The sequence below is a fragment of the Lolium perenne genome, chromosome 3 (assembly GCF_019359855.2).
Source record: "Lolium perenne isolate Kyuss_39 chromosome 3, Kyuss_2.0, whole genome shotgun sequence".
In the NCBI taxonomy this organism is placed as follows: Eukaryota; Viridiplantae; Streptophyta; class Magnoliopsida; order Poales; family Poaceae; genus Lolium; species Lolium perenne.
In genome coordinates, this window is record NC_067246.2 from 247,776,568 (window position 1) to 247,794,478 (window position 17,911).

General features: G+C 48.6%; 3 protein-coding genes and 1 long non-coding RNA gene across 5 annotated transcripts; 2 read left to right on the forward strand and 2 right to left on the reverse strand.

The window, feature by feature from the left end:
• Positions 1–1,752: 1,752 nt before the first annotated feature.
• LOC127344637 (protein SOSEKI 5) lies at positions 1,753–5,803 on the forward strand. Of its 2 annotated transcripts, none has more exons than XM_051370948.2 (4): positions 1,753–2,201; positions 2,282–2,351; positions 2,443–3,219; positions 5,079–5,803. In XM_051370948.2, exons 1-4 carry the CDS (start codon positions 1,976–1,978, stop codon positions 5,770–5,772), a joined length of 1,767 nt encoding a protein of 588 aa, XP_051226908.1. In that variant the 5' UTR covers positions 1,753–1,975; the 3' UTR covers positions 5,773–5,803. The 2 variants fall into 2 exon arrangements, with proteins under 2 accessions (XP_051226908.1, XP_051226909.1); XM_051370949.2 differs by lacking the exon at positions 5,079–5,803 and adding an exon at positions 4,291–4,686 and having other exon boundaries at positions 1,782–2,201.
• A 1,179-nt stretch (positions 5,804–6,982) lies between these two features.
• LOC127344638 (uncharacterized) lies at positions 6,983–9,745 on the reverse strand. Its single transcript, XM_051370950.2, has 4 exons — positions 8,999–9,745; positions 8,606–8,720; positions 7,967–8,162; positions 6,983–7,388 (listed from the first exon to the last, which is right to left on the reverse strand). The coding sequence occupies exons 1-4, from the start codon at positions 9,430–9,432 to the stop codon at positions 7,213–7,215; spliced, it is 921 nt and encodes a 306-aa protein (XP_051226910.1). The 5' UTR covers positions 9,433–9,745; the 3' UTR covers positions 6,983–7,212.
• LOC127344639 (uncharacterized) lies at positions 9,348–10,403 on the forward strand. The gene is made up of 2 exons (XR_007878109.2): positions 9,348–9,436; positions 9,983–10,403. It is a non-coding gene; the product is annotated as an uncharacterized lncRNA (long non-coding RNA).
• A 4,570-nt stretch (positions 10,404–14,973) lies between these two features.
• On the reverse strand, positions 14,974–15,926 carry LOC127344641 (uncharacterized). The gene has a single exon (XM_051370952.2). The coding sequence runs from the start codon at positions 15,770–15,772 to the stop codon at positions 15,206–15,208; it is 567 nt and encodes a 188-aa protein (XP_051226912.1). The 5' UTR covers positions 15,773–15,926; the 3' UTR covers positions 14,974–15,205.
• Positions 15,927–17,911: the final 1,985 nt, after the last annotated feature.

Consider the following 17,911-nt stretch of genomic DNA (forward strand, 5'->3'; position numbering starts at 1 on the left):
ATAACCACGTGAAGAGGCCGCGAAAGTCGGTGTAGAGCGGCAGGCCGACGCAGACGGAGTCGACGAAGCGCGGCCATAACCGCAGGAAGAGGCCGCAAAAGTCGATGTAGAGCGGCAGGCCGACGTAGACGAAGTCGGCGAAGCGCGGGCAGAGCCGCGTGAAGAGGCCGCAAAAGTCGATGTAGAACGGCAGGTCGAGGGAGACAAAGTCGGCGAAGCGCGGGCAGAGCCGCATGAAGAGGCCGCAAAAGTCGGTATAGAGCGGTGAGCCGATGTAGACGGAGTCGGTGAAGCGCGGGCAGAGCCGCGGGAAGAGGCCGCAAACGGGGACGAAGAATGACTAGCCGTCATACACGGAGACAGCGGACAAATACCAAGTACCGAAGGTGGGCCCAAAGAAGGGGCGGGATCAGCGGAAGACATAGCTCTTTTTTTTTTTTTTGCTTTTTTTTTTTTTCTCAGCTGGAAGTCAACGCCACACGGAACGAGATCGATCTCAGCAGCACGCGCGGGCCGATTGGAGAGCAGGGAGCGGGGGCAGGGAATCGAAGCGGACGGGCGTCGGGCGGCGGGCCTCGTGCCTGGAGATCGAGCAGATCGTGGAGGCAGAAGGCGTCACGCGCGGGATCGGCAGGGACGGGCGGGCATAGAGCAGAGCAGAATCAGCCAGCCAGGGAGAGGAGCGAGCGGATCCACGCGTGAGCAGAATCAGCCAGCCAGGGAGCGGGCGGATCCACGCGTGTGCGTGCGAACGGAGGCGATTTTCTGAAGCAGAATCGGCCACGGCCGGGCGTTGGGCAGCGGCGGGCGGAGGGCGTCGGAGCAGATCGGGCGATCGATCGGAAGAGCTGACGGAGAAGATCGGGCGGCGCGGCCGGAACACGTAATAGACTAGAGGATCAATTATTTTGCTCTGATACCATGTTAGAGGAATATGCGTGTTGTATTACCAGGGGGCCAAAGGCCACAATATATAGTACATGTACAGGTGGAAATATGCAGGAAGCCCTCTAACATATGGGGAAACTACAATATACAGATATATACATCTAACAGCAGCTACGAAAAATACCTTCAAACCGTTAGATTTGCTCGTGATCCATGGTAATGGTGAGTTGCAATATGAGTTACAACTGAGATTCGATAATCGTGATTCCACTAAGTTAGTTTTGAGTAGACTGTCCCCCGCAAAAAAGAAAAGTTTTGAGTAGACTGAAAACAAGTCACACGAAATAAAAGAAATTGTTTACATACTTATACTCCTTCTGTCGCATGAAACGGTTTCATCAACTGACATTATGGGCCCACTGAACCTGGTCGCCGGTCGGAGTGTCGCCGTGCCCCATATGTGCGGGCATCGTTGGTCAAACTATCGAGCTTAAAAGAACTGGTTTGCAGCGCCAAACCGGCTGCCATTTCACCACCATCCAGAAAAATTAGTCCACCTCCCACATTAACACTCACTTAACCCACTGAAATCACTGGTCTCAAAGTCGCCTCCAAATTGAAAATCCGTACATTAGTCAACACTGCCCCTAATCAGTCTCCACTACCACTAGTCCTTGGTAGTAGGAGTACAACTAACACGACAGCCCTCCATACACAACGGAATGCCCCTCGGCCAGTTGACCTTCAGAAGGAAACAATCGGAGCCCAAGTTTTTTTTCCCAGTGCCCAGTCATTGTCACCTTAATTTCACTGACGAGCAGCAGAACACTCTGAGCTTCGTCACTGCTAGCTCTTTGCAGCGGCTACTCGATGCGATGCGATGGTCCTGGCGCGCGCGTACCACGATTATGAATGCCTGATGACTGCATCGCTGCGTCCTCCTTCCTTCCTTTGTGTCGCACTCCCACTTTAAACGCTATAGCCGCTGCTGACGACGTACCGTCTGCGTTCTGTTCTGCCGCTTATTGTTATAGCTACATATCGAGGCAGCGCTAGCCAGAGGCCGGAGCGCGCGCGGTTGCGGAAGATGGCCGGCACCGGCAGGGCGATGAGGGCGGAGCAGCCGAGGCCGCACTGGCGCGAGCGGCAGGAGCAGCGGAGCCCCGACTTGGCCGTGCCCAGGCCGCCGCGCCCGCGGCTCGCCGGGCCGGCCAGGGTGGCCGTCGTGTACTACCTGGCCAGGAACGGCCACCTCGAGCACCCGCACTTCATGGAGGTCGCGCTGGCGTCGCCTGAGGGCCTCTACCTCCGAGGTACGTGGGCATCGATCGTCTGCTCATGGCGCGTGCACTATTTGTTTCATTTCGTTGAGCGAACTGCGATGTCTGTGCAGATGTGATCGATCGGCTCGACGCGCTGCGGGGCAAGGGGATGTCGCGCATGTACTCGTGGGCGTCCAAGAGGTTTGTTCGATTCTTCGGTTTTAAGTTCGCCGGCGATAGGCAAGAGGGCATTCCGGCCGTGACATTGCTCTCTGGGTTGGTTGCAATGCAGGACCTACCGGAACGGGTTCGTGTGGCACGACCTCACCGACGACGACTACGTGCACCCGGTGGCCGGGCGGGAGTACGTGCTCAAGGGCACCGAGCGGCTGAGCGCACCGACGATACAACAACAGCTCCCGCTACTCGACGCGGCGGCCGCGGCGTCGTCCTGCTCCTCCGGCTCCCAGGAGACCGCGGCGTCCTCGTCGTCCGGGTGGGAGCAGCGCGGCCAGAGAAAAGGCGCCGGCGCCGGCGAGTACAGGGTGTACAGGGCCGAGGACCGCGCCGCGGCAGCAGCGGACGCGGCGACGCAGACCGACGACGGATGCCGCCGCGGCCGCCAGAGGCGCGCGCAGGAGGAGCTGGGCCGGGAGGAGACGTCGCCGCCGACGGCGTCCACGAGCCCGGACACGCTGGAGACCCTGATCAAGGCGGACGGCCGCGTCCTGGCGGCCGTAACCACCACCGGCGGCGGCGGGAGCAGGGCGAGGGCGTCGTCGGTGCTGATGCAGCTCATCTCGTGCGGGTCCGTGTCGGTCAAGGGCGGGCTGGCCACGCCCGTGATGCCGCGCGGTGTGCACGCGCACTACCGCCCGCGGCCGCCGCGCGCGCCGGCGCACGCGGCCGCCGTGACGCTGACGCCGACGCAGACCCGAAGGCAGAAGGTGGTGGAGGACAAGGAGTACTTCAGCGGGAGCCTCGTGGAGACGCAGCGCTCGGCCGCCGCCGACGACGCGTGCCAGGACCTGGCCGTGCTCCGGCGGTCGTCCTCCTACAACGCCGACAGGTACCCAAAAAAAAAAACTCTTCGTTTCCAAACATCAATGCGCGCGCATGTGCAAGCACCGAAACCAAAACAGTAACACCCCGATCGGTTGCCATTATCCGCGAACTTAGTATCATTCCGAGCTTTTTCGGCCATCTCTAATGGCGGCACAGTAGGAGTGCGTACGGATGGAGTAAGCAGTCAGTACTCAGTAGAGCACTGTTCCATTGAATCCTCCTACCGTAGCGGCCGCTAAACCGCTGCGAAAATTCCTCTGCGGGTACTTGATTAGTGGTTACGTTCATAAAGAGGAATAGTTCTCGCGGAGCTGTCGATGGAGAATGTCAGGGACGGACGGGGCTTGAATTCCCGGTTGGCGAAGGCCCGTACGCGCCTGCACTGTACGCAAGCACCAAATCTTGGAGCTACTGTTGTTCTTAGCCGATCTCAGAAAGCTTAATAATTAATTAATTTGGATCTGCACACTTGTCTCTTCTTATCTCAGTGCCGTCAGCCGTGAGCCCGTGACTCGTAGTAACTCGGATGTATGTGCAGTGGCGGAGCTTGACAGTCCGTGATGTCAAACAAATGGCCAAAACGAGTGAAAACTAGGGCTAGCGAGGTCAGTATGGAGTAATTATAGGGTCAAAACTGGCGTATTTATACCAAGTACCACACTAGTGTTTATCAACTTTTTGTGATGTGGCTTGGCATCATGTGCAGAACGCAGCTCCGCCAAATGTGCACAGTTAATCGTCCACTATAGTAGTACAGTATGAGTCTGTAACAAGAGTCTTTGTCAGCCATTAATCGGATAAACCTGTCCGTGGTTGCTGTTCAGTAAGCGCCTCCGTCAGGCATTGAACTCCGGCCGGCTTAAGCGGTGGTCCTGGACCGCTTTGCGTCGTACTCCAGGCCACAATTGCTTGCAAAGACGAGAAATCGCTTGTTATTGATGCTGCATCGCCTTCTATATATGTTGTGCTGTACGAGAATCACCATCATCATGATGATGATGATGAGATCGATGCCGGCAGCGATGCGAAATGATGGCTGCTCACGACTTGCTGATACTCGATTGGTGAATGGCAGGGCGCTCAAGGCGGAGGAGGCGGTGGACCAGCACGACCGCTGCATCCCTCGCAGGCCCAAGAGCAAGAGAGACGGCTACCAGTACCAGGCCATCTCGGGCGGCGCCCATGGGAGCAAGAGGGTCGGAGGATGAGGGAGGAGCTTGGTTTGGCCGTCCATGGCTTCATCGTTATCGGCTACCCCTATAGTGAATTACTAGTGATGAACTGATTATGGTGATGATGGTGATGATGAGCACGGCAAGCTGACTAGTGCTTGTTCCGTTGCCTTATCTTCTTGCAGAGTTCCCCGGTGTAGAAAATTCCAATTACCAGATTCGAGATTGATGTCGTGAGCTTGCTATACTTGTGATTTTTCGAACTAGGCCTCTGTTTATATGCTCCGTTGCTTTTGTTTTCTGGCCTTGTTCGTCTGAAGCTCGAGTTTGATTCGACCGGCCAGTTGTTGACTAGCATAGATGCATGTACCTCTGACCAGAAGAAAAAACCCTCGACCCTGGTTCGCCCTCTCCTCCCCTGCTGGCCGGGCCAATCCCGAGCCTTCTCCGCCGGCTCAGCCGGCCGGAGATGGCGACGATGAGGCGTCGGAGTAGATCCTAGTTGTAGAAGTAGGTTTTTTGGCGTTTTGCCGGTGTTTAGGAGTAGAGCTTCTGGATCTCTGGCCAGGATCTGGAGCTTCTGGTGGTGGGTCGACGGCGGTGAGCTCCAACGGCGGGAGCAGCTGCAGTGTGCTTTCTTCTCCAGCATCTCCATCAATAAAGAGCTTTGTAGTTGTTTCTTTCTTTGCAGGTGTTCGACGGTTGACTTGCTCCTCCTGGCTGGCCGTGGTGGCAGGGGAGAGGAGCGCGGCAACGAAGATTACAGCAAGGTTTGTTCCCCGGCCGGCCACGGTGGCGAGGGGGGAACTACTTTGCTGTCTCCTGTGAAGAGCGGAGCGGATAGGGTTCGCTGGTGTCACCTGATCAAGTGCTGCGCTGCCCGATCTCTTTCTCTGTCCGGCCATGGAGGCGAGGGGAGAAGAAGGGGTGGTGCGGAGCTTTCGAATGAACGACGCCAGCTCTATCTCCGGTGGTTCCTGTTTAAACGCAAACACACAGCTGCCGTCATGGCCGCTGTGATCTGCAGCCGACGAGACGGCTGTCTCTTTGCCTTCAAGATGGAGGCATCTTCCTGTTCCTACTGGAGCTCGACGCCACCTTGCAGCCAAGTGATTCGTTCCCGTCGGCGAGGAGGTTGCCAGTGGGGGTGGTTTCTCGCCGGACGGAAGAGTTTTAACACCTTCTCTCCATTCCTTGGTGGCGACGCTTTGAGGATGCCGGCGAGCATCGACGGTGGTGCTCCAGGACCTGATTGCTTTTCTATATTTTGTTCTAGGGTGTGTTTTGTAAAGTTGCAGGCCTTATCTTTAAATTCTAGGTTCATTAGGGCAAGTATTGTAAAGGACCTGTATGCAAATTGTACCCGTCACGTGTCACGACAATAAAATACCACCTCTTGTTTTTTAAAAAAAAAACCAGAAGAAAGAATTTTTTTTAGCGGAAGATCAGAAGAAAGTGGGCTAGTCGAGTTGCTAGCCAGTCGTGGCCCATATGGCGTAACTGTACTTGGTGGCTTTGTTATGCCATGTTGTGAACAGTGAACGGTCCATCGAGTGACCCAACTGGACTATTACTGGACTACTCTCTGTTATGAAACCCAGCACACATGCTAGCGGTACCCGTAGAAAAAAAAGACAGATCGCCCATGCTCCCGCGGTGATGTGTCCAGCGCGTGGAGCGAAGATCCTGTGAGTCGTGCGGGGCGATCCTATTGATAGAAACTCAAACCATTTTTCAGGTTCAGGTTTCTCCCTCCTCATCCGTCGAAACAACTATCCTTATTTTTATTGGCCCGTCCAAGAAATTCAATCATGTCACGACTATTTGAAAATGAGTGCGATGGTGCATTTTTCCCATTTGGTTTTCCCACTAATTTTCGGTGCCAATTAGTAGGAGTACGGTATCTAGCACTTTCAGATGTAATATACATTACCTTTGACTCTCTAAAGACTGCACAAATTTTTTTGGACAACTAAAAGCGTTCCTGCTATATGTAAAGTTAATTGTTATCACTCCATTCTATAATATTATCTGTTTTACCGCTAAAAAGGCTTATACCGTGGAACGGAAGTAGTATGTGTTTCGATACCAAGTTGCTTTGGTACATGTTGCTTTGGTGGACCAACCCAGTGCCTCCACTTCATCCCGTAACATTTGTTCGTAAGAAAACTTCCCGTAGGTCTAGTATTATTATGGTACTACAGCGCATAACAGTCTTCCTAGATGTACATGTTACTACATCGCATAATGGTCTTTTTTCTTAGATGCGAATGTGTGTGCCCTTTGTGGTACTTGCAGAACCATGGAGCGCTCGGCAAAAAAAAAAAAGGACAGATTCAGGCTAATCCTGCATTTGATATGCCGCTAAATTTTCACAAGTCGTCTGTTTGTTCTCCCAAGAATTTGTAAATATTTTGCCCAAGTAACAAAAACAAACATAACTGATGATTCCAATATTTAGCGAGCTGGCCAAACTGCTGTAGCATACCCATTGGTTATAGAATCCGGTCATGGCTCAAGCACATCAGTTCATCAAATGGTCCGAACAACTTCAGCACGAGCCGCTAGTACATGGCGACCGTTTAACCCGCATCATAGTTAAGGAGCACAAATTGATCTTAATTATACACGGAGAGAAACTTCTGCGACCTACAAGATCCATGTTAACCACTAGGACACACTGCTGCATAAATAAACGTCTTCCTCCATTTGTTAGGGCGCCCAAATTATATAAAACCACTACAGAGCTCAAATAGCCTTCAATGCCATCTTAATCCTTGCCGATTTTCATAACTTACAACATTGAAGCACATACATGCAGCTAGCTAGTTGAACACACGCTCAAACAAATATGTTCGCTTCTGATGGTCATGGCCACCTAAGTAACCTGAACCATCACTCGGGGGGTGCTTCAAGGACTGAGTGCAGGCGTAGCACTTGCTGAAGTCAAGCCCTTTCCTAGATTGAGGTGGAGTAGGGACAAGCATATTATAGTAACCACCTGCAGAATGAACAACAAAATCTCAATAACACTGAGCGCCTGGATGTTTCATACATTTATACTGCGTCAAACAGGTGAAAAAAAAAACTAAAATGAAATTGCAGGAAACAAGTGAATATTACCAGTATATTTCAGTTTCAAGCTAAGTAAACTTTTTTTACGCCTCACATGTTAAGTAGAGCAATGAAAGAAGAACATACATAACAAGGCGAATGCAGATTTCACAGGTGTATTAATAATCAATTAAAAAACACAAACCTTTCTGAAACAGAACACCAACCAGAATGGTCGAAGTATAATGCACACTTCTAACAATCATTTTATCAATCCAATTAAAACTACATCTAATTTTCTACTCTCACTTTTTCGGTGTCACATTGATTAGTGTGATCTAATGTCCACACGTTCAACATGAAATTCTAAAAAGAAAGTGAGATATAAAGGGGGTCTGGTTTCACAGTTGCTACTCAAGTTGTCATCAGAGTGTCACCATATCTTATTCTTACAATAAGAAAACGAAAGCACAAATTATTGCAGATGTGTGGAACCATACAAGTTAGAAGTCTAAGCAAGCTTACCTTCACAGGCTGATTCCAAGGAAACACAACATCGCACTACGTAGGTTTCACCGTCTCGTTTACCACAGTCCTCTATCTCGGCAAAAAATAGTTTCTTCTTATCCTTACGCTTCGCAATAAAATTCAGATGCACAAAGTACCCTCTATCCTCCCAGAAAGATCTAGAGAGCAACATCTTGCATAACTCAAACTTAACCTGAATTTTCACACAGAGGAAGGAATGATGATTAACAAATCATGCTATATTTGTAAAGTAATATATAGATAAAATCGCCCATAAAAGTTAGTTTGGCTTTCACGAATAGGTTTAGCATGATGACAACCTGATCTAACATTGGCATGAAGAAAATAATATAAATATAAATGCATAAGGTAATCAGATAAAAGGAAACACTCATATTTTGAACGAGTTTCCCAAACTGAATTTGGCTTCATAACACCATCAGGTATGAAAACTAGAAGAATGAAAACGAACTTAAGCATGTGCGCTATGCGGGTGACTGGTAGTACCAGCTAGTGATCCTGAACTGATATCTCAACTAAGATATCTAGTGGCATGGAGTAAGTCAAGCCCTCGACAGTGATTAAATTGAAACTTTGAAGCAGAAATTAAGTAGCCAAGTGACAAGATTATTGCACCTTTCTCCTCTTGTTGTAGCTCGCTAAAGCCAATTCTGACAAATAAGTTTGCTCCTTGGTCACCTCGAAGTTAAATACTCTTTCTTCCATCTCCTCCACTGGAACATTCTTGCACCTACAAACAATAACAGAAACAGAGTGTCAGAGTATTAAAAAATCGATGAGTACGCATAACAAGTGAAGAGAGTCTGTAGTAACTGAAATTATGCCTTTTGCCACATTGCTCAAAAGCATGAGGAGATCATGTACAGAGTTTCACATGGACCAAGAGCAAATAAATAATAATCACTGAAAGAGATTCCGTAGTGACTAAAATTAGCATGCCTTTTACTACCGCATTGCTTAAAAGACAGATTAATTCTTTGTTCGAAGGGAGAGGTGGTGGAATAGTACCGTATTTCCTCCATTAGAGGGGAGTGGTCGATCATGAATCCACCATTCTCATCCAGGTACAGGCTGCCGTGCTGATGGACATAATTCCGAATGGTTGCGCCAGCCCGTCCGGCCGCCTTGTAGTGCAGGGTGCACATATCGTCGCCCTCCTTGTCCTCCAGCGCATCTAGCTCCTCCGGCGTGATCGGGGGCCCGATGGTGTCGGAGGTGGCCACCAGGGTGCGTACCTTGCCCGACGGAGATGGGATCAGGACAGGGGACGGCCACGGACGGTTGAGCACGGCGCGCACCGGAGACGGAGCGTCGCTGAAGGGCTCCTCCTCCGACGACGACGACGACGACGACTGTTGGGCAATCGGGGAGGGTCGATGAGCCGAGACTGCGTCTTCCTGAACCGGTCGATGTGCCGCAGCCGCAGCCCCATCATCATCCATGGAGGTGAATGATTCGAACGTATCCAAGTCGTCGACTTCCGATTTCAGCAGCTCCGATTTGCAAAATTCGGCCGCCCTCGAGTCCTGGGTAGGGAGAGGTGCTGGACCTGCCTGCTGGTGTTGCCTGATTGCCCCGGGAGTATGCAGAATCGATGTTGGTTTACCCTACTCACCTCTTCGAAGTCCTATCGGATTCGGATCGGATTTGGGATTTGGGATTTGGGATTTAGGGCAAATGCCATAAAAAGTTTGTAGGATTTTTCATCTTTAGAATTTCTTTCCAATGCGCACCGTGTGACTTGTAGAATCAGAATCCTTAGAAATACATAGATTTTTTTTTCGGTAAGATTATGCTGTACTATGTTTTAGAGGAAAACTTTTCATCCACTGATATCTCATGGTTCATTTGTTTTTCCTCTGAGTTGAACGCTAGATGAAGAAATTTCCTGTAGATTCTAAATCTTGTAGGTTTGAATGATATTGTAATACTGCGATTTTTCTATTCCTTTGCTCTAAAATAACTACAAATTAAACATGTCCTTTGGTGCAGAGATATTTGTTTTCAAACACGGCCGCAGGTGTTCCACCATCCAAATCAATACAACAGCCAGCACCGTTTCACAACCAAGCGACTCAACCTGCAGTTAGAACAGCTGAGAACCTCTCGCTGCTGCTGCCGCAGGGAAGATGATAGAGCTCATTTATATGGTAGAGTATCATGGCAAACTTTAAGCGGGGTTGTATATGGCGAGCAGGAGATGGAACACCAGTAAACATTTGGGATGATGCTTGGATCCCCATAAACCCAACAAAAAATGATGACACCGCGAGGATCTATTCTTGTTACAATGGCGAGTGATCAAATAAACACTATGGCAGATTTATGGGGCGAAGATCTAACATGTTCATTGTATTGGTCGGTGGATGCAAGTCGTATTCTTAGAAATACCACTGCCTATGATTTTGTTGCATGTCACCATAGAAAAGGTGGTATATTCGATGTCAAATTAGTATATCATGCTTAATGGGACTACCAGTTTGGAAGAAGGGAGAGAACACTGCTAAGAATAGAGAGATCATAAGTTAGTCCCGTATGAAAGAAGCTTTGGAAACTAAATTTGTCGGTTAAAACAAAAAAATTTGTATGGAGAGCTTTAGATGGCGTTATTCGTTGTCTAGAAATTCTGGCAAATAGACATATAGCAACAAACAGTGGATGCCAAATCTGTTCAAATGGTTGTGAAGATATAATTCACTAAATATTTACATGTATGGGGGCGAAACAAGTTCGACAGAATTTGGGTATCATTAGTGAGATTGATGTTGATGTGGCATTGGACCATGCTGGGGCTGTGGCACTAGAACACATCATTTGCACAAAAGGTGGATGGGAACCTCCTGGTGGTACTAGTCCACCGGAGATTGTTTTAACTGTTGGAGATATGCCCAAGAGGCAATAATAAAAGTGGTTATTATATATCTTTATGTTTATGATAAATGTTTATATACCATGCTGTAATTGTATTAACCGAAACATTGATACATGTGTGTTATATAAACAAACAAATGAGTCCCTAGTAAGCCTCTTAACTAGCTTGTTGATTAATAGATGATTAGTTTCATAATCATGAACATTGGATGTTATTAATAACAAGGTTATATCATTGTATGAATGATGTAATGGACACACCCAATTAAGCGTAGCATAAGTTCACGTCATTAAGTTATTTGCTATAAGCTTTCGTTACATAGTTACCTAGTCCTTATGACCATGAGATCATGTAAATCACTTATACCGGAAAGGTACTTTGATTACATCAAACGTCACTGCGTAAATGGGTGGTTATAAAGATGGGATTAAGTATCCGGAAAGTATGAGTTGAGGCATATGGATCAACAGTGGGATTTGTCCATCCCGATGACGGATAGATATACTCTGGGCCCTCTCGGTGGAATGTCGTCTAATGTCTTGCAAGCATATGAATAAGTTCATAAGAGACCACATACCACGGTACGAGTAAAGAGTACTTGTCAGGAGACGAGGTTGAACAAGGTATAGAGTGATACCGATGATCAAACCTCGGACAAGTAAAATATCGCGTGACAAAGGGAATTGGTATCGTATGTGAATGGTTCATTCGATCACTAAGTCATCGTTGAATATGTGGGAGCCATTATGGATCTCCAGATCCCGCTATTGGTTATTGGTCGGAGTGAGTACTCAACCATGTCCGCATAGTTCGCGAACCGTAGGGTGACACACTTAAAGTTGGATGTTGAAATGGTAGAACTTGAATATGGAATGGAGTTCGAATATTTGTTCGGAGTCCCGGATGAGATCCCGGACATCACGAGGAGTTCCGGAATGGTCCGGAGAATAAGATTCATATATAGGAAGTCATTTTATGTGATTTAAAATGATCCGGAAGGTTCTATGGAAGGTTCTAGAAGGTTCTAGAAAAGTCCGGAAGAAACCACTAAGGAAGGCGGAGTCCCGGAGGGACTCCACCTCCCATGGCCGGCCAACCCTAAGGGGGAGGAGTCCCAAGTGGACTCCCCTAAGGGGGCCGGCCACCCCCCACATGGAAGGGGGGAATCCCACCCCAAGTGGGATTCCCACCTTGGGTAGGTTTCCCTATCACATGGAAGGTTTTGGGTTCGGGTCTTATTCGGAGACTTGTAGTCCAACACTTGGGGCTTCCACCTATATAATGAGGGGCCAAGGGGAGGGGGCCGGCCACCCAAAACACCACAAGGTGGCCGCACCCCTAGATGGCCGGCGCCCCCCCTCTCCCCAAACCCTAGCCGCCCCACTCCTCCTTCTTCCCCGCGCGCTTAGCGAAGCTCCGCCGGGATTCTCCACCGCCACCGACACCACGCCATCGTGCTGTCGGATTCAAGAGGAGCTACTACTTCCGCTGCCCGCTGGAACGGGGAGGTGGACGTCGTCTTCATCAACAACCGAACGTGTGACCGAGTACGGAGGTGCTGCCCGTTCGTGGCGCCGTGATCAAGATCTTCTACGCGCTTTTGCAAGCGGCAAGTGAACGTCTACCGCAGCAACAAGAGCCTCATCTTGTAGGCTTTGGAATCTCTTCAAGGGTGAGACTCGATAATCCCCTCGTTGCTACCGTCTTCTAGATTGCATCTTGGCTTGGATTTCGTGTTCGCGGTAGGATATTTTTTGTTTTCTATGCTACGTTATCCCACATTAACGGGTGCATATGGTACATTTGGTGGGCCATCAGCGTGTCCATGGGGAAACTATTCAAATACCATATCATTCGTCAATGGCCATTGGAGCTTTAGCACGAACTACTGGAGATCTAGGAAAAACCCTATCGTACGGACGGAAGAATCCTGGAGCCATCCTCCGGAGGGGTTAATGAAGATCAATGTCGATGCTGCATACAACGAAGAGGAGGGAAGAGGAAGCTGTTTCGTGATCATTATAGACTCGACTGGAAAATTTATTGCAGCGGTATGCAAGGAGTTACCCTTTGTTGCAGATTCGATGATGGCAGAGGCTTATGCCCTTCGTGAAGATTATAGCTAGCAGAACAAATGGGATGCAACAGGTTCATCATTCAGTCTAATAACACTCAAGTGATAGAGATAATGCAGGATGGTGGTTTCTCCTCTACTTCATCAACAACAATTTTCTATGGTTGCTCAATCTTAACATCTAGTTTTACAAAAAGTGGAATTTATACACTACTTTAGGGAAGCTAATTTGGTAGCTCATGAGATCGCAAAGAATAGCTTTCTCAATTCTAGTTCTTGTACCTGTACTGATCATCTTAGCTTTATTTTACCTTTTTTGATAAACGATATAAGTGCGTTTAAATATCAATAAAGGTAGCCGAATGAAATTCCCTCAAAAGAAAGGGAGAGAATAGAGCTCTGGCTACGACCACATCACCTCCGACCTTTGACCCCACTCCTACAGCCACATAGCGAGAGAGAAATTAATTCACTAAGAGAGAGATAAGTTTGCCCATATGAAAAGCAACTTACTAGCATTCTGGGTTTTTTTAAGTAATTAGTTTCGAGTGTGGCGCCCATAGCATATTTATGCTACTAGATGGCCCGGTGGGTTTAAATCACGTCAGAATTGAAGCCATATGATTAATCTTGTTTTAGTGCATAGGTAAGTGGATATTTCTATATATGCCGACCAGATCTGTGCCCACTAACCGCCGCACATCTCACGCATTTGATGGGCCTAGCGCATCTTTGGGCCTTTTCTTTCGTTTACCTTTTTTCTGTTTCTTTGCTCTTTTGTGTTTTTGATTATTTTTCTGTTTCTTTTTTTACTTTTTTACTTTTAGCTATTTTTTTAGAAATGTTTCAGTTTTCAAAAATGTTCTAATTTGGAAAATATTTAAAATTTTAAAATGTTCAAAAGTGAAAAATGTACAAAATAAAGAAATGTTCAAAAATAAAAAATGTTCGAAACTGAAAGTGCGTAATTTATTTAAAATGTTCAGATTTTTAAAAAGTGTACTAAAAATATTCAAGTTTGAAAATGTTCAATTTTGTTAAAATGTATAACTTTGAAAAATGTTCAATATCTTTTTTCTCTATATAGTTCTATATGCAACATTTGAGGTCTTCAAAAAGTGATATCGTAAGCTTAACAGAGAGGACGGTGTTGACCTAAATTTACATCTGTTACGTAACATGTTCTGCCACATTTTCTGTGTTGTGTTAATACCTATCTCAGTTACGTTTATTTTTGGGGCATGTATATATAACTATTTGTAATTGTGCCCCTGGTCTTGAAGGTATACATGCCTTATGGACACAAAGATATGAACCATCAATATTAGGGATTGTGTTCTCCTGACATGTTTATTTTCCTTGATGGCAGGAAACTCTTGGTTTGCTTCATTTATGTTATTTTTATGTCAAACATGGAATGCTAAAATTTTATCACAACTTAAAATGTTCTAGCTTATCTGGGATCAGAAGTTCGAACAGTTAGGCAATATTGATCGGATATAGAGTTCCATCTTCTTTGTTAACATTTTAAGGCTTATGCTTTCTCAGCGTTAGGAATATGATTAGTTCAAAAGCAAAACGCGTTACACACGGCAGCGGAGCATCCTCTTCAACAAATTGTTCGAGAAGTTTTAACAACATTTCGACATGATAGTTTACTGAAGCACCAAGTTGATACAAATAAAATAAGCTGATCTCCAAATTGACACGATGACTAATTAAGCGTCGGGATGCAGTCAATCAACACACGCACAAGCACGAAAGGGTAATAATAGGAAAGGAAAAAAACTAAGAAGAGAAAACATCACATAGCAGTATAGCACTTGTTAGCCATGGCTGAAGTCCACATTCCACAGCCACCAAGATTCAAGAAGACGGAATATGCTGGCTGACAACGCTGTGCGAGTGCAGCACTGAATCTCGATGACCTAATTCGCAGCTCAAGCCGGAAATTTGAACTGATGCTACAAATTCGAACGCATAAATTGACTAGTAGCAGACATTATGTATCCAATCTAACAAAGAACAAGCTATCCCTCAAAAAAAAAAGCTAACTTTATGTCTGTATCTAACCAAGATCTGTACAAGTATCCTTGGAAAATAATAAACATGACTCGATCATCATCATGCATGATGCAGTTAAGCAATTCAATAGAACCGCGGTTATGTCTTAGTAACAAACAAATAAATCGCCATGTATGTACTAACACGGAAGCACTATCAATCTATGATGCATGTATCTATACTCAGCCTATATTGTTTGGGAATTCTATACAAGCAGGTCGAGCAGCGGATGGTTGGAGGCGCGATGGGCCGAGGAGGATTCCTGCCCGTCGCCGCTGCGGTCCTCCACTGGCGGGTAGTTGAGGTCGAACAGCGGATGTTCGGAGCCGGAGTCGCCGCCGGTCGCGGTTGATGTGACCTCGCCCCTATGGCGGCGCATGTGGCCGCCCAGCGCCTGACCCATGGAGAACTCGAGGCCGCAGACGGCGCACTCGTGCACCCGGTTCCTGTCCCTGTCGGCGGCGCCATGATCGGTAGAGGGCTCTTGTTGTAGCAGCATCCGCGCCTGCAGCCGCGTGTGGCTGGTGCGGTGGCCGCCGAGCGCCTGGAAGGAGGAGAAGCGCTTGCTGCACGTCTTGCACTCGAACACGCCCTCCGCCGCCAGCGCCCTCCTGGCCGCCGGTGTCGTCGTGGATGACGGCGTCGTCGTCTTGGTGGTGGTGCCCGCCGTCGCGGTGGACGAGGGCGAGGAGAGGGAGAGCAGCGCGTCGGCGTGCACCCGCAGGGTCTCCATCTCCTTGCTCTCCTGCGCTTCCTCTCTCGTAAGCGTCATGGATCACGCTATAGTTATCCAAGTTGGGATCTTGTTCTCGTTTTTTAATCGGCGATGGAGCTGAAATTCCAGCCGCGCACACGTACGCGTTCATATATACGGTTGCGGCTGGCCAGGTTAAGCAAAGTGTTGATAGAGTTGTTCACGTCAAGGGCGCGCGAACGTGCGTGTGCGTGCGAACTAGCCAAGCCAGCCACTCGAGGCTTGGCCACGAAGGTAGAAACGTGAGTACGTGACGCGGTCGCGATCAGGAGTCATGACCGAGCATCGTGATCACGTATGGAGCTAGCACATGGTTAGGCGAAACTTTGCGCTTGCTTTTCCGCCATTGTATTCCAGAAGCTGATAGATCACGGGATAACGATGGCGATGTTTAGGCTTAGCTCGTCCATGATCGACCTCGCATCGCGATCAGATCGAACCACGTACGTGCGCGCGAGCGAGCGCGCGCGCGCGGCAGCACGTACGCGTGTACGTAAGTCGATCGACGTCGAAGCAGCTATCCGGAGTTTGGATACGTGTGTTTCGACTGGTTCGATGGAGTGAACAAAGAGGCGACTTGTACTTTGCACGAGTGAAAAAAGGGAAAGTTTCGTTACTTGTTCACATATATATATTTGTCAACAGTGGCGCTCGACGTAGCTCCATTACTTGCCACCAGTTCCTTACTTGTTCTTCTCGATACACTTGTCTGGTACTACGGTCTAGGACTCTAGGTACGTGCATATCTTGACTAATTTATTCCGTGCGCGCGTGGACGACGACGTACATATACATATCTTGACGAATCAAAAGCGCCATGGCCGGCCATTTCTTCACGTCAGAGGACGGCGCGCGGCGGGGGCGCGGACCACGTCGGCCCCGAACGCGCATGGCGGCGGCGGCGGCCGCCGGCGGACGACGTAAGGCGTGATGCGCGCGCGAACGGGAAAGGTGCACGGAACCATTCACTAACAGCGAGCTCGTGTAGGCGGGAAACTCTTTGACTTTTCTGCTTGTACTCTTCTCTTTTCTTGGGCGGAAAGCAGAGAGCCACTTGGCGAAGCGATTTCCTGGAGCGTTTCTCGGGGAAACGCGTGGAAGAGTATCGCAACGACGGTTCTAGTCAGAAGCGGGTGATACGGATGCTGGTACAAGTCAAATACGATCGAGCATTATCCGGCATGTTGATGATGTGGATGTCAGGTCACCCTAATGTGATTGTGATCGAGTGACCAGCTATAGGCACAGCGATTGTTAAAGCTTGTTGTAATACACTGCCTACTACTCGCTACTAGGAAGTAACCTCCGTCGAGGCATCGATCGGTTTGTTATGTCTTAGGGCATCTCGAGCGGCCGACCCATCGGGTCCTGGCTTGTTTAAGTCAGTCTGCCCGGACAAGCGGATCAATGACGCACCTCCAGCGGTGATCGATCGGTCCGACTCAATCCATTCGTTCATCAAATTTTAAAAAATATATGCGTTTGCGCAGAAAAAGCTCCACCCGTCGATCCTTAGACCCGGCTTGTACCCATTATACTAGTTAATGATTCATTAGGACCGACATCCAATTACAAAAAGGATCACATCTAATTTAACCAAGAGGCTTGCTCCAGTACAACCCCCTCCCCAAACTCAGCAAAACCGAACCGGTATTATTTAGGCCCATATCTAAGCCCAAATCCAAAACTCAGTATTCCCACGTATAGGCATACAGTCGTCGCAAGACAGTCCGGCGGGCACCGCAAGACAGTCCGGCGCCGCAAGACAGTCCGGCGCGAACACCACAAGACAGTCCGGCGCCGCAAGACAGTCCAACGCAAGCACCGCAAGACAGTCCGGTTAGTCTCGTTCCCAACGCGACGGACAGTCCGGCCGAATTGCACCAGACTGTCCGGGACGGACTATCCGGCAGTTCGTCGCGCCGTCACGCCGCCGTCTAGCCTGCACGCCGCCCCAACCATACCGGTACGGACCTAAGAGACATTGCCGAGACTCATGTCGTCCAGCTTTGTCTCACAGTGGCTCATGGCTGCCTATCACTACCTTGTTGCTCCTCCCGCCCGGCGGCCACGACCGCCACCGCGCTGACGAATCGCCACCAATAATCCACGTACATACATAATTATATACATACGTATGCGGCATACAATTTAGTT